Raw genomic sequence first — 26,601 nt, forward strand, 5'->3', positions numbered from 1 at the left:
TGTCACATGCCACGTGCATCTCAAACTGCCAATCTGTGAACTTGCAATCGTCAGCATCTTATTCGCTGAAACACCATGTACAAGTCAGTAACAAGATGGAAGATAGACGACCTATGGTTGAAAATGTGATGATGATAACACAGAGAAGACTGTGATCTATTTGAATTTATCATTTTTCTTTTTTCCAGGTCAAAAGTCTAATGAATTTTTTGTCACCCATGACACTAACCGAATCCTCCCTGCACCAATTTATTTGTCCCGTGAATATTGCAGATTGTACTCAAGATGACTAACACACACACACACACAGAGAGAGAGAGAGAGAGAGAGACTTATTCAGCTAACCCAGTTTAGATGTCAAAAAGCTGTCTGAATACTAAGATCTTTTAATGCTGGTGGAAAGACAACATAGAAAGTATTGGAATGAATGAATGAATAGAGTCATGAACAACTTATGCAGGCCTTGCCCTGTGTCCCATTTACAGTCCCTACTGGTTTACTGTGGGAAGAGCCCAGGCAAGGGTAGAAGAGCAGCACACATTTTTGCATGCATTAAAACCAGGTTCAACTTCCAATTAAAGGGTGGCATACAGGAGTGCTTGGAGAAATGTCTGACTGAGACACTAGACAATAAACAAGCTAGAGGGATATGAGCTGGGTGGAACTGTCATGTAAAGTAGCTTTATATTCACCATAGAAGGCCCACAAATGTATGTACATGCATCCACAAAGGCCTGTTTATCAGTCTCATTGCACTAGACCCCATCTCCCACTCCCAGAGATCCAAAGCAACCAGACTGGAAAGGGCAACATGATGGATGGATGGCTAGACAGATTTGTAAGAAAACTGGATGAAGTAAGCCAACTGAGTTGTCATGATTGAATATACCATTTCCTCAAAGGGGACATTTTCTGAAGGTGCCATTCTTTAAAAATGAGTACATTCTGATGCAGATTTAATCTTTGAAGCCCTGGAAAGATTGATTTGGATATTTCCTTTGCTAAGCATTCCTTTGGTTGAACTTTTCTTTGGTTTTTCTAAGAAACACCAAAAGAACAAGGACTGATGTGTCATGTTTCCTGAAAAGGGTTCCTCAATTTTCTGATTATGTTATAAACACCATCAGGAGAAGAAAATTGAACACAAGAGAATGTTCATCCTAGGTGGTGTTGCCTATGAGCAACAGGTAAGCACAGACCAAGAACACCTAGAAGAAACTGGAACAACCATGGCACCAAGAACAAGAGGTAAATATTAGCTAGAGATGTGGCTCAGTTTCAGGAAGAGGGCAAGCAGCAGGACTGCTGTTGATGCAGTACAAAGGCCCTGTGGCCCTCCAGGACTGAGCTCTGGACACTGAACATCAACTTAGAGCAAAAGCTGATTGTACGTGCTGTTGTGCCAGCATGAGATTACCAAGTATTCTTAATCCAATGAGCAGTACAGCACTGACACATTAAGATAGTTATGCATGCATGTTTCATATGGAATATTTTTCTTTCTTTCCTTTTTTAAGCAGACTGAGGAGTTTATCACACATGAGGAATTTCTCTTAATTTTGAATGAAAAGAAAGTGGGGCCAGAATGCATTCATGTGAATTCGCTAGTTCAGCGAATTTAGGTGAATGCTAATTACATTCGAACTGGCTTCGCATTGCCTGAAAATAGCATGCCATTGCCCAAATTTGCATGTGGTGGTCTGTCACGCAATAACGTGAAACCCCATGATTGCGTTCAGATTGCCATTGGATTATACTTCCAATTTCCCTTGTCTAATAAAGTCCAGAGCTTCTGCAATCTAAAGCTTCTGAGATCTAAAGACTGTTGATAGAGATAGCATTTGTTTGACTTGCATTTCATGTTGCCAGGTGAAATATGGGGCAGAGTTCCTGATCCTTTCACTGTTGTGTTTGTTGTGTGCCTTCAAGTTACTTCTGGTTTATGGTGATCCTATGGCAAACCTATCATAGGATTTTCTTGGCAAGGTTTGTTCAGAGAGGGTTTGTCTTTGCCTTCTTCTGAGGCTGAGAGAATATGACTTATTCAAGGTCATCCATGAGTTTCCATGGTCAAGTGGTGATTTGAACCCTTATCTCCCAGAAATGTAGTTTAGTGTTTAAACAGCTACACCATACTGGCTCTTAACTGTTGTGTAGAAGAAGGGACTTCAGCAGGTGCTGCATGTCACACTAGTACTATCTGCTTAAATTTCTTCTCTTACACAACATTTAACTAGACAGGAGCCTCATACACTTAGGTCCTCTGGCAGACGTTTATTCCAGCAAGCCAAGACAAGTATGGCAACTGTTAGCCAAAGGACTTTTTCTTCAGCTGACCTAGACTGTATGATGACCTGCCAGAAGAGATTCAACAGCTGGAATATGCTGTCTGAATTTAAAACAGCATTGAAGAGTAGTCTCTTTGAGCAGTCTTATCCAGATGAATTTTAAATTGTTAAATTGTTGGTTTGTTTTTAAAAGTGTTTTTATTGTAATTGTTTGTATTTTAATATGTTGTGAGCCGCCCTGATCGGAGGAAGGGCGGCATATAAATAAAAAATTTATTTATTATTTATATTATTATTAATTTAGATGTTGAATTTTAAATGTGGACTGTTTTAAAATGTGTGTGTCTTATTTGTCCTTTTAAACTGTTGCATGTTTTAATCAATGTGTTTTAATTGTTCACTGTTGAATTATTGTTGATACATGGGGAGAAGTGTGTAAGAAATAAATACTATATTATTTTTATTGCCCCTTATTTCACCCAGAAAGTCTATTTTTTGCAAAAATGACAGGAAGCCAGGTTCATGCAGTACCTTACAGGATTTCTGAAATATCTCTTGCTATATTAAGAGTTCTCTTCATCCACAGAAAAGTCATCAAGGAAAGTTCTAGGAGCAGTGGATACTACCATTGAAACAGAGAGGGTAGGACTTTCCTACAAGATGGAAACTGCAGTGTAGTGGGGTGGTAGTTTCATCATGACTGAAACAGAAGAATTAAACTATCTTTCTGATCCAAGCATCTCTTCTCACTCCAGTTAAAATAGTTTTATTTAGGTATTAGCCAGGGTAATTGCAATAATATATTTAACATGAGCTTCTACTAATTCACTTTGTATAGCGGCCACTACTACACAGTAATATTGAGTAGTCTCCATGCTGCAGCTTAAATGTATAACACAAGTGCTAAGGAGAATTTCCAGGCAAGATTTTACCTTCTCTTTCTTTTCTCTTTTGAAAGACAGTCTCATCTCCTGGTGGAAACTGAAACCTCATTGCCTGGTTTATCTACTGCTGGCACTCTCTTACCTGCTGATCATCATATTGTTTGGGATTGTGATCTCCAATGGTAATTAAACGACTTTGAATCAAAAATGTTTCACTAACTTTCAGAAATAAGGCAGGAAGGATGCTTTTCACTCACATTCTTACATTGTTACTCCCCAAAACCTTGGAATTGTGCAATAGCTAATGACATGAATGACCCAGAGCTAGAAGAACATACTACCAAGTACAGGTAGTGATTTGAGCATTGAACTACGACTCTGGAGAACAGGGTTCAAATCCCTTCTCAGTTATGGAAACCTGCTGGGCGACCTTGGGCAAGTCACACTCTCTTGGCCTCAATGGAAGGCAAATGCAAACCACCTCTGAACACATTTTACCAGGAAAACCCCAAGATAGGGTTACCTAAGGGTCACCAGATGCTGGGAATTACTTGAAGGCCCCCAACAAACAAAAATGATGTGTTTGTATCTCTTTTTACAATTTAGAATTGAAGCTTCCTTCAGAAGTGAAAAAACTGCATACACAGCTTCAGATAAATAATGAGTGTAAGTATCTCACTGAAATTATGACTTCTAGACTTCATTGGTTGGGGAGAAGAGCAATGCTTAGTAGAAGCCACTGACTCCAGTGGAGTGAATCAATCCTGGAATTTATTCCAAAATTTAAAGGAGCTAACCAAAGTGCTTAGCCTATTTGGGGAATATGGTTCTGCACCCTGGATAGCTCAGTTTAACCTTCAAATTTTCAATCCCATAGAGTTAGAGCAAATTTACTTTGCTACTGCCATTGAAGCCACCATCTGCCACCAGCAATACAGACAAGAATCTCTTTCAAGAGCTCCCTTCCCTGTGTTTGGAAGGCAAATCTTCTCTATCCAAGGCAGTAACTTCTAAGGCATCTGATTTTATCAGCAGCCTTTAACAGAAGGTTGGGGGAAAGGCAGGAAGTAAATAAATGTATTTTAAATTAGTCACCAACCTTCTCAGTATAAAACAGCTACAGCTACTTAACATATTATGCAGTGTGAGAAATAAGGTAATGGAGGAGTACTTTATGTGCATATAGAGGCCACAGAACCCAAGGTTTTCTTGATACAGAATTTGCTTGTCATTCTGACTCTTTAAAAAAAAAGCATTGAGTAGACAGAACTCTATCCCTGCCCACAGACAAAAAAGGGAGTCATTCTGTCTGGAGAGATCATAGCAATAGTACTAACATCTCTTTATATTGCTAAGCACTCTCCAAGTAGTTTGCAATGTGTTAGCCAATTGCCCCAAACAATCTGAGTACTCATTTTACCAACCTACAAAAGGATGAAAGGCTGAGTCAGCCTGGAGCTCTGCAGGATTGAACTCACAACCTTTTGGCGGTAGTACTGGCATTTAACCACTGCATCACCAGGGCTCCATCACTGTGTTGTCTGAATCAAATGGCAGCATCAAATCTTCATGATCAGGAACCTTGGCTTATCATTAACTCAACTATGACTTCCCTTATATCTGTATGTGTGACATTCTTCCCCTTTCCGTAAACAATATTAGACTGATGCTGGTGGTAGTGCTGCGATATTTAGGCCCTCCCTCTGGCATGTAGACCAGCTCTGGAGGGTTATGCAGCTCTGTCAAGCGGATTTAGGGGTTGCTCAGAGGCAGCAGTGAATCCCACATTTACAAACCCAACATTGGGTATAGCCTCTGAGGGATCATTCAGATGTTGTTGTTTTTTCAGTGCAACTATGCAAATAATCTCATTCACTCATTCTGGATTTGCTGTTCACACTACAGACCTACACCTATGCACATCTCTTTTGTTGCTCATACATACCAGCACTCAAATAAAGAATAAATAAAGATGGAGTCAATGTGATTGTATTTGAAACAAATTCAAGGCACATAGAGTTTTATCCCGGTTTATCCTTGGTCTATTCATATTGAATGTGAATTTCTTTAGAAAAACTTGGGTTAAGTGGGTTTTTTGTTAGCCCCCCCACCCCACCACCCCCGGTTAATCAGATCCATTCAAAATACACATGGACAACAGAGAGATTCAATCATTCAAGGACATTTCATAGAATAATAGAGTTGAAAGAGACGACAAGGTCCATCCAGTCAACCACCTGCCATACAGAAATGCACCATCAAAGCACTCCTGACAGATGGCCATCCACTCTCTGTTTAAAAACTTCCAAAGAAGAAACTCCACTCCACCACTCTCTGAAGCAGTGTATTCCACTGATGAACAGCTCTTACCCTCAGGAAGTTCTTCCTAATGTTTAGGTGGAATCTCTTTTTATATGGCCCCTTTCCCTCTAAACAATTATAATAATTACATCACTATGATGCCACTTTAAGTGCCATAGCTCCATCCTGGGTAATCCTGGGATTGGCAGTTGAAGGAGGGGGGTCTTAGAGATTTCATCTCAGGTGCCTCTGACCAATTAGAAATCCCAGGATTCCTTAGGATGCAGCCATGGCAGTTAAAGAAGTATCTATCAAAGTGCTAAAACTAGGCAGTGTGAATGGGGCCTACATCATGACAAAGTTGGCATGCTATATTCTACTGTAGACCAGCTACTCCTTTTCAGACATATCAAAGTGCACACATTGATACCAAGAACCTCAGCCAATCAGGGCTCTCAAGAGCCAAAAAAAAATAGAGTTGACTTAGGGCAAGGCCCTGCTTTTGCTTTAATATACAAAACAGTCATCAAAGCTTTAAATTCTAAAATTTTCCTTATTTGCTAGTGTTCCCATGTGGCTCTAGAAGCAGGGAATGGGAATACTTCCATGGTGGATGTTACTTCTTCTCTGTCCAAGATGCTACATGGCACACAGCTAAGGATCACTGTGAAGAAAAGAATTCAACCCTGGTGGTCATTCATGATTTGCCCAAGCAGGTAAGGATGTTGGTGGAGAGGCAAGTGTGAATTCTTAAGAGAGAGCAAAATAAAACATCATGGAACTGTTGTCACAAAACCCTAACACTGCACTCACCCACACAACCTTGGGCTTGTCTACATACTTAAAAACCCTAAAATCACCCCAGGCTTTCTGCATGGGAACATTATACAAGCCCCAAACCCTAAATAGGATTTAGGTTGTTTTCACAATGCCTGGATCCAATCCAGGGTTTCCACTCCTTGCCATGTATTAAAAGACTTACCTTTTGCTCCCAGTTTCCCAGAAAACCCAGAGCAAAATGCAGAGGTGACAGCCAACTCCCTTCCCATGCAGTCCCTGCAAGCATCCCTGCTGAGTTGCTCTGTGTGCATGAGTTACTCTAAGGTCAGAACGAGGCTGGGTGCCTTGTTCTGACCTCTGAGCAACTCATGCTTACAGCAGTAAGTGGTGGCCAACTCACAGGCCCTGCATGGGAAAGCAGCCACTCATCATTCATTGAAGACCTGCAGCAGGTAAGGAGGGATTTGGGGGGAAATCAGCCAGAATACTCTGGGCTACCCCCCAAAGTATTCTGACACATGTAGATGAGCCTTTGTCACGAGACTCTTGGAAGCAGAAAAATGGCAAGATGGAGTGCTTAAAAACATTTATGCCTGCTGCTTCTCTATGGTAAATTGCTTTCCAAGCTACCATCCATCAGGTTTTTAGATGCATGTTTGTAATAACAAGAGAAAACCTGTTTGAGTCATCTTCAGATTGAGAAGAAGCAGTGATTTAAAACAGAGAGGCAGCAGGTAAGGAAAAGATAAAACATTCCTTTTCAAAATTGTTTGAGACAATGTTTTGGAGGGAGAGGAGTTGGGGGGTAATCAAATGGAAACAACGAATAACATTTATGTGCAGATGGTATGCTTCTTCCCACCTATTCCTTTTTCTGATCCTACTTTCTGCCTTACAGAATTTCCTCCAGTCTCGAACCAGGGGCCATCGCCACTGGATTGGACTCACTGATGAGAATAATGAAGGACAATGGAGATGGATTGATGGCACCAGTTACAGAACCAGCTTCAAGTAAGACACAGCAGTGAGAAAGGCTGCAAAACACCAAGCCAAACGCAGGATGCTTGGTGTGCCTTGTAGCCTTCCAGGTGTTTGACAAACCTACCAGGACCACAATCTGGTCAGTACTTGGAAGGAAGACTGTTTAGGCCCGTTACAGACAGGCATAAAGTATGGACTGGGTCTGTATTAGGGTTAGATGTCCCTAACCCTAATACGGACCGAGTCCGTACAAAATGGCGGAGCCCGTTCCACACGGGGGCCGTCATCTTTACATAGCGGACGCACTGCGTCCGCACGTCGTGTGGCACATATGACGCTGCGAGTGCGCCATTAGCACCTCGCGGTGTCATATCCGTGCCGCAAAGAGAAGCGCCATTTTGGCACTTCTTATTTGCAGCGCGGAGGAGTCACGCAGTTTGGCTGCTGCGGGTCCTCTGCGTTGCAACCAGCAGCGGCGCGAGACCGCCCGTCTTGGGCAGTCTGTAACGCGCCTTAGATACCTTATTTAGGCTGTCTTGAATTCCCTGATGGAGGAAAGGAGGGATGTATATGTAATAAGTAAGGGAATGAGTGTGTGCCAAAATTGGAGGCATCTAGATGGAATAGCTTATCTGTGTTTTAGGGCTAGTGAAGAGTAATTACTCCTCTTTTCCAAATTTCTGCCAGAATAATCTGACTGTTCTCCTCATTTAGGAACTGGAAAACAGGTGAGCCCAATAATTATGACAGGGGAGAAGACTGCGCCCTAATGGATGGACCTGGGATTTGGAATGATATGTCCTGTAACTCTAAAGCCTTCTATGTGTGTGAGAAACCTTTGCCTTCATGAAGAACCATAGTGGAGGTGTGGGACCTGCTTTGGCATGCCTTTCTGGCTACAGAGAACAGTAGCAAAAAGACAGGTCCTGCTCCCACAACCAACTTGTTTGTTCAGATTACCTGAGAAGAATGCTGCACAGCTTAAACTGATTTTTTTCTCTAAGTACTGTTATAGAAGGTTTACCCTGATGAAACCCACTCAGCTCAGTGGACCTACCGATCATCAGTCTTTAACTGCTTATATGCCTTGATGGATTTCTCTGCAAATTCCCTTGGGAGATTTATCATATACTCAAGCTTAGGGGACCAGATCAAAGTATGATCAAAATAAAAAGCATTCAGGAATGGTATACTATTGCCTTCTTTTGTGACTTACTAGTTCCTTTAGCTATTGGGACTGATTGGCATGCTTTGCCTCTACACCACCTAAAGCTTTCCTGATGCGAAACATGAAGAATTCTTGAGAAATTCAGTGTTTTCTACCTACATAGGAGCCTGTGGTTTCAAATAGGAAGAAGACATGCTGAATTCCAAGGAAACATCTTCTTTGAATTGCAAATAGACATTAAATTTCCTTGACTTTGAAAATCTACCAGTGACCGCATGGCCAAAGGGAGAGGTGCCAGCCTGCAGATAGCCCTCCCTACCATTTGAACTAAGGCCAGAAACAGAAAATGCAGGGCTATGACTAACATCTTCAAATTCTTTCTCCTGTTTGCCTGATGAAGAAGCCAGAGTGACTTCAAAAGCTTGCAGCATGTAATTGTGCATTTTGGTTGGTCCAATAAAGGTATCATTGTTTGGATGTTATTGGATTTGCTCCTTTAGAGCTAGCTCTGAGAGATCATCCTCCATGTGTTTGGCACCTTTAGTCTGACTTCTCAGCAAAAGCCTGACTGGCATGGCAGAATCTACCAGCAGCACTGCTGCCATCCTGTCAGCATAGATTCATACTTCATACTCCAAAATCTGCTTTAACTGCCATGGCTCAATGTTGTGGCTCAATGCTGCAGTTGGCCCCCCATATCTATAGATTCTCCATCCATGATTCAACCATCCATGCTTGACAATTTAATTTCTGAAAAAATTCCCAAAAGCAAATCTTGATTTTGCCACTTTATATAAGGGATGCCATTTTACTATGTCATTGTATATAATCAGGCATGAGCATCCATGGATTCTTGTATTGGTGCAGTAAGTGTGTTCTGGAACCAAATCTCAACAGATACCAAGGGCCCATTGAATATAGAATTGCTGCTTAAGTAATTTTTTCTAAACTAAATAATCTCTTAGCTAGATAAGCCTAAACCTTGATTCATTTATGCAATCATCTTCCTATGTCAGTAAAACTGACAAATGCACTTTTTAAGGGGTCTCTATGGCAGCGATGGGCAATTTATAGCTTTCTATATGCCTGACTGCAGTGTCCATCAGCTTGGTCACCATTATCAAAGGTGAGAGAGTCATGTGAGCTGCTATCCACAAACATTGGGAGGGCTACACGTTCCCCACACTTGCTTTAGGAGGCTAACTGGCAGTGCCCAATCTCCAGAAAACCTATACATAACAACATTCAAATTATTTCATTTTTTAAAAAAAATATATTGATTAGAAATAAAATATTACAATCACATATTCACAATATAAATGTACATAATGCAGCAGGTCACTACATCATCTTGGCACGAGTAGGCAAAACATCCCAGAGTAACAAAGGATCTTTTACTAAAACAATTCCCTCATAACTCTCTAAATTCTTTAATCTCTAGTTTCTTAGTTACTCTTACTTACTCTTCCACTGCCAAATCCTTCAAATATATCTCCTCTGTACCTCACTGTCCATATTCCACTATCACTGTACTTTAGTCCTTGTCAATTTAATCTTCCTTCCCTTTGACTTTCCTTCGACTCTTACTCAACTCCCTTTACCCTCTTTTACGTATCCATACATTATCTCACCTTCTTCAATTTACTTATACCTTCCTATTCTCTATTGTCTTTATCACACTTTAAAATCTACAAAAACAACCTAAACATTTTTAATTTTAAACCCTAAATCAGATCCAGATATTATTGGCATGATGTGTAGCATGATCTTATGTGTTTTAGAAGCAGCAGCAGAGAGGAAAAAAACTTTGCAATAGCTTCCAATTTACTTTTTTTATTATTATCTCCTAGCAAATATGTCACAGTCCACAGAGCTTCCTGGAAGCTTGTTTAAAAGAGGTGCGCATAGTCTTAATCTCTCAGATTTGTAAAAGGTACAAGAAAAAAGAACATGAGTTATAGACTTTACCAAACCCTCTCCACAAGGACAAACATGATCATTATGAGTAATTTCCCATATTGGCCCCTTAATACAGGAGATGGGATTACATTAAATTGAATTTTAGTGAACACCATGCAATATTTAGGCATGGTCAAATTTTCTAATAATTTCCTAATAATAATTTGCACCTCTCTCAAGGTGAAATAGCAATCCCGTATTAATGGGAAAATAAATAGTGCATACAGCAGATGCCAAATATTATATTATATATCAAAATCTTTGAGCTGGTGTGCCAATCTCGGTTTGGAGACACCTAATCTCTGCAGCTTGTCTTTCATAGCTTCAGACCAATGAAAGATGCAACTATGTTTCTGCAAAAAGGTATGTGCAGCCAGTCTCTGCTCCTGCATAAAAATGTTTTGGCTAGTACCTTAAAATGTAACTGTAGGTAGTGCATTCAACTGACAGGCAACTGGCTTCAAGATGTAAAAGTGCTGATGGCGCAGAATTTGGTACACCAAACAATTTTCAAAGCAGAACTGGGGGGGGGGGACTTTCCAGTATTGGAGAAAAGCCCAGGATATCCTAATCACAGCAAGAAATAGCTGACCACCTTTAGTCTATAGCTTTAACATTGTTAGATGCTTCCTGCATGACAGCAGTCCATTGCGACACCCAAGCACCGTAAGATTGGAAAATAATTCCCAAATGCCTGAACCATCTCACTTGATATATTTTGTGTCCAGCTATGACCCAATGAGGCAAGGATAGACACTTAGAGAAAACCATAATTTTAGTTTTATTATAGTTGATAATTAGCCAATTTTCTTCTGGTTTCAGAAATCTTTTTACTAGTAAACAGTGGATTCATATCATAGCTGCAATTCTGCCCTTCACGTGACTTCTGAAAGTGTAACACATAACACAAGATCTATCACAGGCTTCTCTGATCCAGGAGATGGCAGTGAAGAGCTTAAAATGCCAAACCTTTATATGCTACTTTCACTGCACATTTTGGGTGAGGATTTCTCTGAAAAGACCTTTCTCCATTTCTTCACATAATAGAAAGCCTGCTGATTTATTTTAAACTGAATGAAGTATTACCATCTCTACATACCATAGCAATAAAAGGCCATCAGTGTATTCTGTGGGTAGTTGTGGTGAAAATTGTTCACTGTAATTTCCAAACAGTTTCAGTAGCTTCAAAGGATTGTCTCTTTTGTTGCACTTTTTTGGAAAGCAAAATGTTTCCCTTACGTGTTAACATTGCCTCTCCCTTTCAGTTGTTTCTAAGAGTACTCTCAAAGGCATTACCATAGTGTCATATCCAACTGGTTGTGAAGCATTGTGATGTTGTCATGTTTACTATGTGATCTCCCTAGTGGCTGGGATCACATAGTAACATGATGGCATATGGTACTTCACTTTTTGAAACTCCTTGCCATGGGCAGCCACTGATCTCAGCTCATTTTCTCTGCTGCCCACAGATATGGAGAGTCTATAGACATTTTCTAAATAGCTCAAGTACACATATGAGGAGGGAGGACTGAGGTAGCCCTTTCTCCCATGTCTAACTCCTTGGATAGGAAATATGTTTTATGTGTGGAGGCACTGGCATCACTGTACTTGGTGTCACCCAGGCCTCATTCCCACTACGAAAAGGTCTAGGATTCGATGCAAGGTATATCGCCCTTATTCCCACTAGAACTTGATTCTGATTCTCATTTGATTGAGTCCAGTGGGGAAAATGCAGGGCTAATGCCAAAAGCCCGGCGTTTCCTGACACTACATTTTTGGCAGTACTTTTCCAAAGAATCGATTCTAAAGCGAGGCAAATACGTGGGAACACCAGCTCAGAATCGATTTTTTCTGAGGGGAGGAAAAAATGGCAGAGAAAAATGTTATCTGTTTTTTATCTGTGCCTACCTGGCTGCTTAAGATAATTTGAGGAGGGAAATATTGGAGTGGGTGGGATAACACCACTCTCCCATCCTCAAATGTTTATCTAACATATTTAAAGCGTTGGGGTTCAGAAGTTCATTGAGAGCCTTTATGCAAAGAGGATATTCTCTGCTTCACTCATCACTCTTTATGTCATTTATGTCCTTTATTTATTTGTTTGTTTGTTTATTTATTTATTTTTATCCCGCCTTTCTCCCAAGTTGGGACCCAACTCCACCCACATTCTCCTGTAACTGGGACAGCTATTCACAAATTTTCCATATTTGCGGGGGCCTTGTTCCCCTAACCCCTATCTGCTGATCCCTCATTTCTTCAATGTTGATACAAACACAACCTTATTCCATCCTACTTTTAAGGTATATTTTACAGCTGAAGCCAAAATTCTTGATCTTTGATGCTTGATATTCACACAAATAGGTATTCACTCTATAGATCACAATAATGACAGAAGGTAATTCTGTAAAATGTTGAAATGAAAATTATTCCCTGTACAGTTGGCCCTTCTTATATGTACATGGATTTTTATACATGGATTCAAGCAGCCACGGTTTGAAAATGTTTTAAAAAAAGTATAAATTTCAAATACTAAACCTTCATGTTCCATTTTTTATTTAATAGGACTTGAGCATCCATGGATTTTGTTATCCACAGGGGATCTTGGAACCAAAACCCAGCGTATAACAAGGGTCCCCTGTATTTTACAAACCTTTGTAGCAGCAAAAAGCAGTGTAATGCTTTTTTATATATATACATACACACATTAACAAACAGAACTTAATAAATAAATAAATTAGCAAAAGAGTTTTGCTGCTGCCTTCTTCAGTTGCTGAAGAGCCAAAATGTTTTGCTATGTTATTTATTAATATTATTAATATTTATTCATTGTTTTTGTTAACCACTCACATGCATATGTGTGCGCACGTGTGATTAACTGCATCTTTCTGGGATCATGTGAAACAGGCACGGTTCCCCACCCCTATCTCTTTAGACTAAGGGATTGAGGGTCCTAGGCCATTTGTCAAATAATCTGGATTCTGTCTGGAGTTCCATTATCACCTTTTGGTCACCTAGGCATCCAGCTCATGATGATGGTGGTGAAACCAGACAGACAGAGTTAAGATCAGCATGCCAGTTAAGCATTCGTAAGTATTAAAATCTTGGGGTATTTCTATGGGGAAATGAGCATGATCTTTAGTAATATTTTAGCCTATTTATTATATGGAGTCAGTTTGTTTATATTTATTATACACAAACATATACATTCCCCTTAGGGAGAAACACTGATATGTCAATGTCTGGGCACTTTGCTTTCTTCACATTCCATTCCATTCCATTGATGTACGGCATCATATATTCATTAGTATATAGCAAGGAAGATGTTTTACTTTCAGGAGGATTGAACCTCTATTTCTCTACATCTCTTTAGCAGGTGTTTCTATGATGATCACATAGAGCTGTCTTAAACAATACAGTGGTACCCCGGGATACGAATTACCCAGCTTACGAATTTTTCGGGATACGAAAAAATCCCATAGGGATTTATTGTTTCGGCTTACGAAGGTTTTTTCGGGTTACGAAAAAACCCCGGCGCTGTTTTAAATGGAAAGGCCGCCACCGGAGGGCAGCAGAGAGCTATTTTTTCCATTAGCGCCTATGGCAATTCGGCTTACGAAGGTTTTTCGGGTTACGAAATTAGCCGCGGAACGAATTAATTTCGTAACCCGAGGTACCACTGTACAACCCAGCCATATATCCCTTACAAATGCCATCTCTTCTTTTGAGAAACTTAGGCGGGTTACAGACGGGCAAAAAGGGGTGTATTCATGACGTCATGAAGGTAGAGCCTTCAGACGGGCTTTACCTGAATGCCGTCATGAACACGCCCCCTGCACGCCTCAAGCGGGAAGAAGCGGCTTTAAAAAGGTGCTGCTTTTTTCCACTTCTTTTTGATTTGCGGCGTACCTGCGCAGCTCCGTCTGTAAGCTACTGCACCGATACGTCAGAATTGCTACGCCGCAAATATAAGTTGCCGGTTTAAAAGCTCCGTGTCAGCTGCGTCGCATAATGGGTCGGGGTCCGGGACATGCGTGGTTTGCAGCCAAGCTTTAATTGCAACGTCCGCTGCCATGGAGCTGTGGAAGCTGAGGCACAGCTGCGGTGCATTTTAAGCCTCGTAACCCTAACCCTAGAGCCACTTGTGCGCATGCGTTGCTAGAACCGCGGGAAGTTATAACTTTTGCCGGCGGATGTTTTGGTTGTAGAAAGTGAAAAGGGAAAGTTTGGGATTTAAAATGACCCCCTACACACATTCCTCTGCCATTTTCACCTAACAATAAAAAACGCTAAAACTGTAAATATTGACATATGTACAAAGGAGGTGAGGGGAGATGGCAGGGGGACAGCGGTGGCAGCGGAGACAGCTGTGGCTGCGCATTGCAGATTCAGCAGGAGCGCGGGGACCAAAGGAGAGGAGACATCTATGATGCTGCTGACACTGGCAAAGTGCAAGCGGACAAGGATGCCAACACCAGCTGATCACCAGCTGGCAGGAGACCACCATTGTTTTAAAGGGGCTTGGGCACTTTAAATGTGCCCATAGGCTTTCTGCCGCCGCTGCTTAGCGCTGCAGCTGCGAAGCTGCGCATTTCTCATGCGGCAAAAGAAAAAAAAGCCGCGGTTTGGGCTGCCCGTGCGGAAGCTGCCTCTCTTTTTGCAGCGTCCTCCGAGGCGGCGGTATGGAAGCTCCGGGTCCGAAACGGACCCAGGTGAGGCGTCTTCATTGCCTCCCGTGTGGAAGCTCCAACACCTGAAGCACGCCCGCGGGGCGGGCCGTCTGCAGGCTCTGTATTCAGCTGAATACACCTCCAAGACGTCCTCCCCTGCCCGTCTGTAACCCACCTAAATATCTCTAGAGCATCCAAGGGATTAATATCTTTAGCATTGTTATATCTATAAACTTCCATTACATAGCTATAAACAACCTTATATCTATTTTAGCACAGCCTAATTGGTTATTATCAACATGAATATGTCTGGGCAGTTTATCAGTTGTCAGGAACAGTGTTATTGTCTTGGAAGTTGTATTCTCTTCATACAATGGAAACTAGCAGAGCAGTCTGCTTGCTATCTATCCAGCTTCTTTTATTATCTCCCTTGCCTCCGCAAAGCTTATCAACTGTGCTATCAGATCCAGTCAAAGCAAAGGCACTGACAATACCCTATTTATGTCCACAATCCACTCCTCCAACCAGATTACATGAGATAATATAAACAAACTGGAGTAAGCTAGATCTTGGCTTTCCGATAGATTAACCATCAGCCATTGCACCTGCTCTGAGTTTATTAGAAATCAAATCTAGACATATCTGAATGCTGATAGAAATGCAGACATGCTCATCTCTTTGTTTACATTTGAATGGGCATTCTGCCTCACATTAGCCTGTCCCTTTGTTCCCAGTAACACATATGCACGCACCCACACACATTCAATTTCTTGCATTATATCTTATATATCTTATATATATTATACCTTATGCGTGTGTTCGCAGACCTCTAAATAGGCAACCAAAATAAGCCTGACCTGTACCACCACAAGAAACTTGTCAAAAGAAATATTTGTTCTTAAATCAGACACTCATACACATACTTTGCAGTACCTCTGGAGTTGTCTGTTTATACATTAATGCAGCCTCTCTCAAATGCCCTGAGAATGATCCATCTCAATATCCTGAATCCAACTGGTTGTGTAGCATTGTGATGTCATCTCACTTCTTATGGTACCTCCCTATTGGATGAGATCATGTGTGATGTTTCACTCCTGGAACTCCTGGACATGGACACACTCTTCTCTCAGCTCACTGACTGCTCTCCCTCCTTGTAGACACATTCCCTCCCCCCATATCAAAAGGTTGGCTAAATCTACCCCAACCACATAGGAATCAGACTATAAAATCCAGTTCTCTGCCCTGCTTTTGTAATTAATGGTATCACATTGATTTAAAGAGATACCCACCTTGAAGGATAGGATAGTTGAGCCTCCGGCTTCAGGAGATTTCCTCTCTTTGAAGGGCTGTCAACGCATGATATCTGTGCCTCAGTGTCTCCGAATATCATTAAGGAAACTAACTACTCCAGAGTCTTAGTATATATTTCTGACATTCAGCTTTTGCATCTGGTAGGTTGTTGTTGTTGTTGCTGCTGCTGCTGCTGTGTGCATTCGACTTATGACAGCCCTAAGAAGAAGGTAAGTCATGGGATTTTCTTGGCCAGATTTCTTCAGAGGAGGTTTGGCATTGCCTTCCTCTTGGATTGAGAGTATGACTTGCTGAAAGCCACTCAGTGGGTTTCTTTGGCTGATTTGGGAATTTGAACCTTGTCTCCCATAGTCCTAGTTCAACTGAACCACACTGGCTTTTGTTGGTAGATATGCTTGGAAAATGCCATGTCCAGTTTCCATTTTAACACACTTCAAAACCCATGGGTACATTCAAGAGTATGATCCATCCTAGCCCAACATCTTAGACACTCTTAGTTTGGCATATACACTTGCACAGTTACACCGGATTCCATAAAAAAAATGTATTTTCACATTTTTCTAGTGGCCCAGAAGGATTTCTTCTTCCTTTGGGGATTGGGCGCGGCGGCGCAGCAGCATGCACCATCATTTTTCTAATGGGAAGGGGGGGGCGGACCCCAAGAACCCCCCACTTTGGCTACATCCCTGCATGCATCAAAGGTGGGAAAACAGGTGGGTTGTGTATGGCAGGCAACCTTTTGGGAATCACAGATGGCTCCTGCATTCTGGATTCTCTGGAGCTGCGAGCCCTGAAAAAAAGATGACTAAAAATTAGCCCAAAATTTTTTTATTTCTCCCGACAAATTTACCCAAATTGACCCCAAGGGTCCTGTTGTATCTGTAAATAGGAGTTAGCACTGGGGTTGATAAACGTTCTCATCACGTATTGAGAACGTAAAGCATTTGAGTATACCGCACGTATGTGTTCCAATCGGGGTTTCTCAGAACGATTAAATTGTTCCAAATGTGGTCCAGAGGGTCCAATTTGAATGTGTTCCCTAGCAGTGAAAACGTGATGAAAACGTGCCAACAGAAGGTGTGTGGTATTTTATCCTTCTCAAATCACGTTCCCTATTCCTCCGTCTCCTGATTGGCTGAAAGAAGACAGGCAGGGAGGCAGGGAGACAGGGAGGCGAGCGACTGCAGTGAGGGAAGGTGTTGTGGTGTGTGTGTGTGGGAAGGAGAGGAGAGAGGAGAGAGCGGGAGGGAGGGAGAGAGGGGGGGAGGAGGAGGGGAGGAAGAAGGAAAAAGGGAGGAAAGGTGGGACAAGGAAGAGAAGGGACAGAGGAAAGAGAGAGAAAAGAGAGAGAAAGGGAGACCAGGAAGAGAGCCAAGAGGGAGAGGTCTGGCTGCTTCTGGGGGGGGGGGGCTCTAGTGTCATGTCCAGTGGGGCTCCTGTGCTGTCACAATGCAGGAGGCAGGGCGCCCAGGACCTTCTCCTCCTTCAATCCAGGAGGGAACCCACAAAAAAGCTCTCTGTTTGGAGCACCACACAAAAGCAAGCAAACAACTCCAGAATTCCATAGCAAAGAGCCAGACAAGAGTTAAGCGTGGGAGGGAAGCTCACAACCTGAAGGCACATATTACATGCCCACACACAGGCAGAGGCAAAAGGGTGTCAAGGTGCCCAAAGGGAAATGGGTGACAGCAGAGGACTCTTCTTTTCTAACCAGTTTAAAGAGCTGCAATGGCTGCGGGCTCTGCCCTTGGTCCCAGTCCCCTCCCTTTCCCTCCGTGGAGCTCCCTAAAGCCCAGGCTGCCAAGGAGGGGACTCTTCCCTTGGCCCATCAAGTTACATAGGTTTTATCCTATTTTCTTCAAACATATGCCAGCATATGAAGTCCCAACTTTTTTAGGGGCTTGTTCTTTCCCTCCCAAGGATCCTCGGACTCCCTTCGGAGGGAGACAAGATTGGGGGGGGGGGGCGCTTGCCTTCCTTCCCTCCCAAGAGAATCTTCGGGAGGAAAACTTCTCAGTGCAGGCTGAGAAGCACTCTCCCCGGCCAGAGTCCCTAGGCTTACTGAAATCCCCACCTCCCTTCCCCATAGAAATCAATCCAAAAACTGGTTTAAAAGGAGCAGAGGAGAGCCTTTGGGTCTGCATCTGGGGAGAGATTTAACCTCCGTTTTTGGATTGATTCCTATGGGGAAAGAGGGCAGAGAGGAGATGGCAGGACATCCCCATAGCCAGCATCCTCTGCCTCCCAGGGAAGACCCATAGGGCTCACTGCTCTTTTTAAACTGTTTTTGGATTGGTTCCTATGGGGAAGGGGAGAGAGAGGAGATGGCAGGACATCCCCATAGCCAAGCACCTTGCCTCCCCAGAGGAAGACCCATAGGGGCTCTTTTTTTAACCTCCGTTTTTTGGATTGATTCCTATGGGGAAGGGAGGTGAGGGATTTCAGTAAGCCAAGCCTCCCTTTTCCCTCTTTCCTGGGAGCAGCGCCTCTCCCAAGCTGTCCAACCACTGAGTGGCGACGTCATCAGAACACAGCCCACAAAACGTAATACAGCAAACCGTTCTGAGAACGGTTTCAAGAAAAAGGAATCACAGTGCGGTAAACTGCCGTTCTGATCACGTTCTGATCACGTTTTGATTACTAATGCGGTAATATCCGTTCCAGGAACGTTCTCATCACGTGATGATACGGAACGTTCTCAGAACGCAGTGCGATAATCTCCAAGGTTTCAGTAGGCCCACCCTCCAAAAAGTGGTGTTTTGCCACAAAGTAGTGACATCCAGTCACCCATAACAGTGCTGGCAGGTTTGCAGCCTGATGGGGGATCAGAGGGGCCAAAAATGACTCTCCAAGTGTGTATGCCCACTGCCACCTTACAAAGTCACTGCCCTTTGTATCCCCCCCTCCTGCCCTCTTCATGCCAACACAAAAATAAGGAAGTCTTTCAATTTGGTTAACTGAGCCTCCCTTTGGAATATGGTCAGCTTCTTCTTCCTCTTTCTTCATCTAGGCCTCACCTCTATGATCTTAACCCAGTGGTACTCTTAGGACTCCACGCTTTCCATTTACATTTGGATGTTGCACACACACATCCACTTGACATATACATGAATAAAAATATTTTGTTTATTTAGTGTGCATATTCTCATTCACACAATCATGTATATTCATATTTTAACATGTTATAAGGAAATAACTTTATTCAAATTAGAAACGTTTTATTTAAGTAAATCCAATATTTAACTCAATGTATGTGTAAATTTTACACAAAAGAATGGGAAGAGGAGGAGGGCCTCCAAGTCTTGTGCCCCCTTGAGCAACTCTCACCCCAAGAGTTCTGCCCCATTGTCTTAACCCCTTGAAGATGCTGAGTACAGGTTTTGGCTAACATTTTACAATGCTATTGTATTTGTTAACGCTTACCCAACAAGGAGGCTGGCAATCTATCCTACTTTACAGAGGGTAAAGGAATGATACTTTGCTGATCTGTACCATTTTCACTTTTTTGGATAAGCACTGGAAGCGCAGTTTACATGGCTTTTTTAAAAAAAGTTATTATTATTATTATTATTATTATTAACATTTATTTATAAAATGCTGTAAATTTACACAGCGCTGTACATACAATATTTTTAATTGGACGGTTCCCTGCCCTCAGGCTTACAATCTAAAAAGACATGACACAAAAGGAGACGGGATTTGTCATATAGAAGCTGGTTCCTGCTTATTCTTGTCACAAGCTTGGAGAATGCATGGCCCTTCTGACAGATGCTCCAACCAGCACAGACAATAGTGTGGATGACTGGAATTGCAATCCAACAACATCTGGAGCTGTATGTGTTCTCCAGCCCTGCCTTACATAAAGCAGAATCAAAATGTGAAATGGCAGTGGAAACATGATGCAAACATCTGTTTTCAGTTAATATTTCCCCAAAAGCAAGAGCTTGTAAACTGTGTATTCAATTGACATGGACTCCCGAAGCCGTCCATACCAAACTTGTGAAGGCACCTGGAAGTATTTTATTACAAAAGCAAAAGCAGGTGTTTCACTAGCTTAGATCTTAATCTGAATGCCTTTTGGTGACCATCAATGGTATCATATTAAAGCTGTTATAGCCTACTTGTTTATCACCCTATTTGTTCAATGTATATGCAGAAAACATCATACGAAGATCAGGAATAAACTTAGAAAAAGGAAGAATGCATTTAGAAGAATATCAACAATCTAAGACATGCAGATGATACAATATCGCTAGTGGAAAACATCATGGACTTGGAACAATTACTGAAGAAGTTCAAGGAAGAAATTGCAAAATCAAGCTTACAGCTGAACATAAAGAAAATAAAAATACATACCACACAGGACCTAGACAATGAGGAAATCAAAATAGTTAGAGATTTCTCATACCTTGGATAAAATGTTGATCAGAACAGACACTGCAGTCAAGAGACAAGAAGACTAGGAATGGGAAGGGCAGTCATGAAAGAGTTAGAAAAGATCCTAAAAAGTAAAGAGATACAAGTGAGCAATAAAATTAGCATTGTCTAGGCCATGCTGTTCCCCATCATTATGTATTGATGTGAGAGCTGGAAAGGGGGGGTGGGGAAGCCGATTAAAAAGAAAATCAACTCATTTGAGATGTGGTGCTGAAGAGTGCTGAGGATACCATAGACATCCAAAAAGACAAACAAATAAGTTCTTGAATAGATCAATCCTGAAATACACCTAGAAGCCAAGGTGATCAAATTTAGGATGTCACACTTTGGCCAAACCATGAGAAGGCATGACTCAGAAAGATGCTGAGAAAGCTGGAGGGTAGAAGAAAGAAAGTAAAATCACACACCCAATGGGAATGGGTCTGCAAAACTTAAGCTGAGCAGTGGAAGACAGGGAGTCTTGGAGACATCTCATTCATAGGATCACTATGTGTCAAGATCAACTTGTGGGCAGTTAACACCAACAACCACCAATAAGATATTATGTGAAATAGGTGATTTTCCATTATTATGTATCTAGCGTTTAATAAACCCTGATCCCTGGAGCACCCTCCTCTTCTTTTCCCCAAGCTTGCTCATTGTGTTGTTGTTGTTCTGTTTCTCTTGCTCCTTCCTCCCACTGCAGTCTATAAATGACAACATGATGAAAGGACAGAGAGAACTGTAACAAAACCAGACAGTCCCCTATGATGCAACATACCATTTTCTTATGGGGGGGGGGGGCATAGGAAGAACTTTTCTACTGTAATTGCTGTTCAACAGTGGAATGAGCTGCCTCAGAGTGTGGTGGATTCTCCATCTTTGGAGGTATTTAAGTAGAGGTTTGACGGTTGTCTTTCAGGAATGCTTTGATTGTGTTTTCCTGCATGGCAGGGGGTTGGATGTGATGGGCCTTGTGGTCCATTCCAACTCCAAGATTCTATGATTCTATTATTTTCTGAAGGTCCTTCTTTAAAAGTACGTTCTGATGGAGGTGTAATTCCCTAAGTTCTGAAGAATACTAGCTCATGTCCTTCTCTTGGTTGAACTTCCCCTTCAACTTTCTAAGAAGCAGCAAAGGAACAGTGACTTCCTGAAAAAGTGTTTCTCAATTTGCTGATCACATTATAAATGCCTTCAGGAGGAGAAATGTGAACACAGCAGCATGATGGTTCAAGATGCTGTTGCTTATGAGCGGCAGGAGAACACAGACAAAGTACATCTAGAAGAAACTGGCACAGCCATGGCTTCAGGAACAAGAGGTAGATGTTTACTATAGATATGGCTTGAACTTAAGAGTGAAGGTAAATGTATTGCTGCTGTTTTGAACAGGAGGGATGTTTTCCACTAAACCCAAACATCCTCCCCCCCCCCCCCCCCCCCCAATCAATATTTCATGTGGCAGTTTAAAAACGAAAAAGAGAGATGCCAGTCTGTCCATGCCATAGTAGATATTGGCTTACTTGCTTGACTTTGGTTGGCGATCTGTTCTGCTGATAGTTTGTTTCTCACAACAGCTCCTCCCCGGCTCTTGTCAGGAAATTCCACATCTTTTTTGCTGTGTGCCTTCAAGTCATTTCTGACTTACGGCTATCTTAAGGCAAACCTATCATGAGGTTTTCTTGGCAAGACTTGTTCAGACAAGATTTTGCCAGTGCCTCCCTCAGAGGCTGAAAGGACGTGACTTGCCTATGGTCACTCAGTGGGTTTCCAAGGCTAAGCAGGCGTTTGAACCCTGGTTTACAGAGCCATAGTCCAATGCTCAAATCATGCTGATTCTGTATTCCACATCCAGGAGCATATCTTTTGCCATTTCCTTTAAGAGTGTGGTTCTTTTGCTCTTTCACTCCCTTATTTCCTGCAATGCCTGCCTTTCTCATGTTGTTTCTCTCAGAAGATACTTACCTCTGTTATCAGTATGCAGGGCCTGTGACTTTCTTCCATACCTTTAGCAGATAAACTGATGTTTACATATTCTTGCACACACTTTCTCTAGCTTTTGCTCTTTTCTGTGCCATAACAGCTCAAATGGTTTGCCCGAAGTAGTGATCTACAAGGCTCAGCATATATGTATTTAAGTTTATTGCATTGCATTAATATGCCACCTTTCTCCCAGTTTGGGACCCAAAGTGGCTCACAAACAATTTTTAAACTAGCCAAAAACAATACTATTAGAACACAATTAAAAGATGATCATTTTAAATAATAATAATAATAATAGTAACAATATATTTATATATATCCTGCCTCTCCCTATGGATCGAGGCGGGAGAACAACACAAGTAGATTCTGCACCTCAATAGCTTCTGGAACAACTGGGGAAGATATAATGATCAAGGGAGGCAACCATTAAAACTCAGAGTAGAGTTGCCACCGTACAGTAGTAGAACCACCTTTCAGGCTTGGTTATAACTTATGAATTATTTTTATGCTGTCCACTGATGGTACATTTCTTACTTTTGAATGTGGTCTCAATACTTCTTTATTAACTAATGCGAATAATTTTATATTGTTGTTTATATTGTTTATATTGTTGATAGCAATAGAGAAAAGCAATAGAGAAAAGTTAATGCTCCCTTCTATGTTTTGACAAACTCTGAACCAAAATGAAAGAGGCCCGTCTGAAGTGAACATAACCATTTCCTATAGGCTGCATTTTTGAGCCAAGAAATGCAGCTTTATGGTGACATTGTTGCTCACTGTACAATCATATTTAAACAGAAGCTGAAAGTAAAGGTTGTGTATAAAATCTTGCTTTCCTCTATCTCTGTGGCCAAATTATCCAGCAGAGGAGTTTGCTATCTATGTGACTGCATCAGAGTACCATGTTGGCTTGGGGAAAACAATTCACCGTTTATAATGATGAACTCATGTTGCCTATATAGTGACAGCTAACCCCAAATGATAATTATTATTCTTACAGAGCTGACTGCCTTCAAAGCAGCACTCTGGAGAGAATTCCTGTGTAGACATTCAACCTTCTCTCTCTTCTTTATTTGAAAAGACAGATGCCAACCTGAATGGAACTGGAGATCCTCTTTCCTGCTGCTGGCACTCTCTTACCTTCTGATTGCCATATTGTTTGGGATTGTGATGTCCAATGGTAATCAAATTACTCTGAGTTCTGAAATAATTCAGATACATACATAGAGTCAAGGCAGCATATAGGAGGAATATCACACATTCTTATTCACTGTTTATCACACACACATTCACTGTTTAATGTCCCAGTGACGGTGACTAAAAAAACCTCATTGAAATTACTGACCAAACATTTCTGAGCTAGGATCCAAATTTATTTCTACCAGAGCTAGTAGAGCATGGTGATAATTGGGAGAGCAGACAACCCAAAAGTATTTACCTAGAAGAGCGGATGTTATGTATAACCCCTTTCACACATTTATGAGCATGTGGAGGATTCACAGTGAGAAACTCTAGCCACTTCCAGAACCATGTACAAGTTCTTGTCTCCTCTGAAGAAGGTCCATCAGATATTCATGAAGTCTCTATACTGAGGACTATTCTACATAAGGAAGCATCCTAGTAGAGGGTATAGTGCTGTACACACTTACCTCAGAGTAGGCCTCATTGACATCAGAAGGTACTTACTTTTGTATGTGGCCCATCTAAAAGAATTCCATCACTCTTTTAAAAAACATAAAACAACATAAAATCCACTACTTCAGTCTTGAAATCCAACATAGAATACAACTCTTATGTTTGTCTTGGTTATTTGGGGAAGAAAGGATATTGAATGGTCATTAAAAGAGGCTCAACTCAGAAACCTACATCCCCTTCTGAGCTTAAAGCTGGAACATGGATCAAAACCATAAAGAAAAAGATCTCTGTATACCACAGCAATTTGAGAGGGTTTTTCCACTAATTCACTTGAGCTCTGGTAGCCTGTAATACTCATAAGCAATGTGGAAACTTGGTAAATGGCACTATAGTTCTTACAGAGCTGGTCACAGCTGTGTTATTGTATTAGATGCATTCAGAACATTGCAATTGTTTGAAAATAGTTAAAATGGAAAGAAAAAAGGGCTCTCTTTTGAATATTTGTGTCATTTCTAAGCTTCTCAGCTAGTAATAGTTTTGTGTCTGGTATGTCCTGACCATTTTAGGATCAAGGATTTCTTCAGAGGTGAAAAAGGTGCATGAGCAGCTTCCAATGAAGGAAGGATGTAAGTCTTCTTCTTTGTCCCTCCCTTCCCTTCCTCCTACTCTCTTTCCCTCCCAAATCTCCTTTGGTTTTTGGACCCAAATGCCTGGGGAGGGAAATAGTACTAAATCTGAGATGGATTTCAACTCAAATTCACCTAACAGGATTACTTTCTGGGAATATAGATTCCCCAAATTCTGTTTCTCTCATGTTTGCATTTGCAAAGCAAGTATTCCCCGTCAGTAGACACACATTTCAGGCATGTTTGGACCCCAGCATGTGAGTTTAAAGGCACTGCTCTCAGTTGAACCGAAGGAGCTTCAAACTGTGCTACCTTATACTAAGAGCTATACGTATGCCATAATTCTGCAGGGGTATAGTAGTATTGGTCTTGAGTTTTATTTTTGTTTTTTAAAGTTGCTTGTTTGCTAGCTTGAAAGTTGCTAGTCCTTATGATTGGAAAGATGCACTTGAAATGAAGCATGTAAACTAAGTGTGAGAAACTTAACCTATTTCATGTGGCTTCACCAAGATGTTGGGGATCTACTACTACCATTTTTCTTCACCACTGGCCAGACTGGCATGAACTAGTGGGAAATGGAGTTGTAAAGATCTGAAGCACCTATAATGTAGAATGTGGACAATACCTCGTAAAAGATAATCCATGGATGCAGAATACTACTAGATTTGGTTTGATATGAATGTTGCAGATTGTAAAAGGGATTGTTACCACTTTCTAATGAAAAACTTACAGTCTGCACTAAATTGCCCTGCTAATATATATAAATTGAAATTAGAGAATGCTCAAAAAAAGGATACACTTCCTACAAAAGAGACAAAACTTCAATTCCTGAATATACTAAAGCTGTCAAATATTAGAAGCTCTGGGGAAGGCAGAGTTCTGCAGCACAAGATTCATGGACTTTTCAACACATTGCTTTCATCCGTCTTCATACTTCTGCTTATAGAAATTATGTAATTTGCCCTACAAATAGAACTACAAAAAATCTAAACAAAAAAGTAATAACAATCATCATTCAAGTTTTTATTTCCATCCCTTCTGTATTTTTAAACAATTTTTAATGACTTAAGCAATTTAAGATAAATATGAAGCCGACTGAAATCTCAAAAAACATAAGTATTTATAAGTCAGATATAGGCTGAAGTTTTGCTGCTTTCCTAGTGTCTCCAGAAAGCTAGGAGTGGGAATCTTGGTGTTGTAGTCCCAGCATTCCTCACCACCTACTGTACTGCCCCTAGGAAATCTGCCAGCTCTGAACAAGCAGATGTGAAATAAATTATAAGCGGGAAGGAATTAAGATTGCATCCTCCTTACGATCTACTTTTTATGGAATGATTTGAATGGATTTGCAAACCTTCAGTCAAGGAACAGAGAAATTCTAGAGATCAGTGTTAGTACACATTCTTCTCACACTCAAGAGTCCTTAGTATCTCCAGTTAAAAAAACAGTAGTTAGAAATCACAATCAGAGGGCATGGAAATGTCTAATTAACAAATTGTAAGCCGCTCTGATAGCCTTTTGGCTGAAGAGCGGGGTATAAATAAATTATTATTATTATTATTATTATTATTATTATTATTATTATTATTATTATTATTATTA

At 41.3% G+C, this 26,601-nt stretch overlaps 2 protein-coding genes across 6 annotated transcripts in view; both read left to right on the forward strand.

Annotated features, from left to right (window-relative positions):
• Positions 1 to 1,130: 1,130 nt before the first annotated feature.
• Positions 1,131 to 8,726, forward strand: LOC121922766 (hepatic lectin-like). Of its 4 annotated transcripts, XM_042452549.1 has the most exons (7): positions 1,131 to 1,248; positions 3,247 to 3,354; positions 3,779 to 3,838; positions 6,038 to 6,189; positions 7,152 to 7,264; positions 7,949 to 8,092; positions 8,135 to 8,726. In XM_042452549.1, the coding sequence occupies exons 1-6, from the start codon at positions 1,152 to 1,154 to the stop codon at positions 8,082 to 8,084; spliced, it is 666 nt and encodes a 221-aa protein (XP_042308483.1). In that variant the 5' UTR covers positions 1,131 to 1,151; the 3' UTR covers positions 8,085 to 8,092; positions 8,135 to 8,726. The 4 variants fall into 4 exon arrangements, with proteins under 4 accessions (XP_042308483.1, XP_042308482.1, XP_042308484.1 ...); XM_042452548.1 differs by having other exon boundaries at positions 7,949 to 8,726; XM_042452550.1 differs by lacking the exon at positions 3,779 to 3,838 and having other exon boundaries at positions 7,949 to 8,726.
• Positions 8,727 to 21,878: 13,152 nt separating this feature from the next.
• The window catches only part of LOC121920820 (hepatic lectin-like), a 12,721-nt gene continuing 7,998 nt past the window's right edge, over positions 21,879 to 26,601 (forward strand). Inside the window, exons 1-3 of one of the 2 annotated variants that reach the window (XM_042448037.1) lie at positions 21,879 to 22,077; positions 23,820 to 23,918; positions 24,940 to 24,999. In XM_042448037.1, coding sequence (XP_042303971.1) covers positions 21,981 to 22,077; positions 23,820 to 23,918; positions 24,940 to 24,999 — 256 coding nt within the window. In that variant the 5' untranslated portion in view covers positions 21,879 to 21,980. The remainder of the gene's footprint in view (positions 22,078 to 23,819; positions 23,919 to 24,939; positions 25,000 to 26,601) is intronic. The other variant, XM_042448038.1, reaches the window with a different exon arrangement.

This window comes from Sceloporus undulatus, chromosome 2, assembly GCF_019175285.1.
Source record: "Sceloporus undulatus isolate JIND9_A2432 ecotype Alabama chromosome 2, SceUnd_v1.1, whole genome shotgun sequence".
NCBI lineage: Eukaryota > Metazoa > Chordata > Lepidosauria > Squamata > Phrynosomatidae > Sceloporus > Sceloporus undulatus.

Bases quoted from the DNA above. Each gene is read 5' to 3' on its own strand.
- LOC121922766 (XM_042452548.1), top strand. From the start codon at position 1,152: ATGTTCATCCTAGGTGGTGTTGCCTATGAGCAACAGGTAAGCACAGAC. The intron at 1,249-3,246 runs GTAAATATTAGC...CTCTTTTGAAAG, and splicing joins CATGGCACCAAGAACAAGAG to ACAGTCTCATCTCCTGGTGG. The intron at 6,190-7,151 runs GTAAGGATGTTG...TCTGCCTTACAG, and splicing joins TTCATGATTTGCCCAAGCAG to AATTTCCTCCAGTCTCGAAC.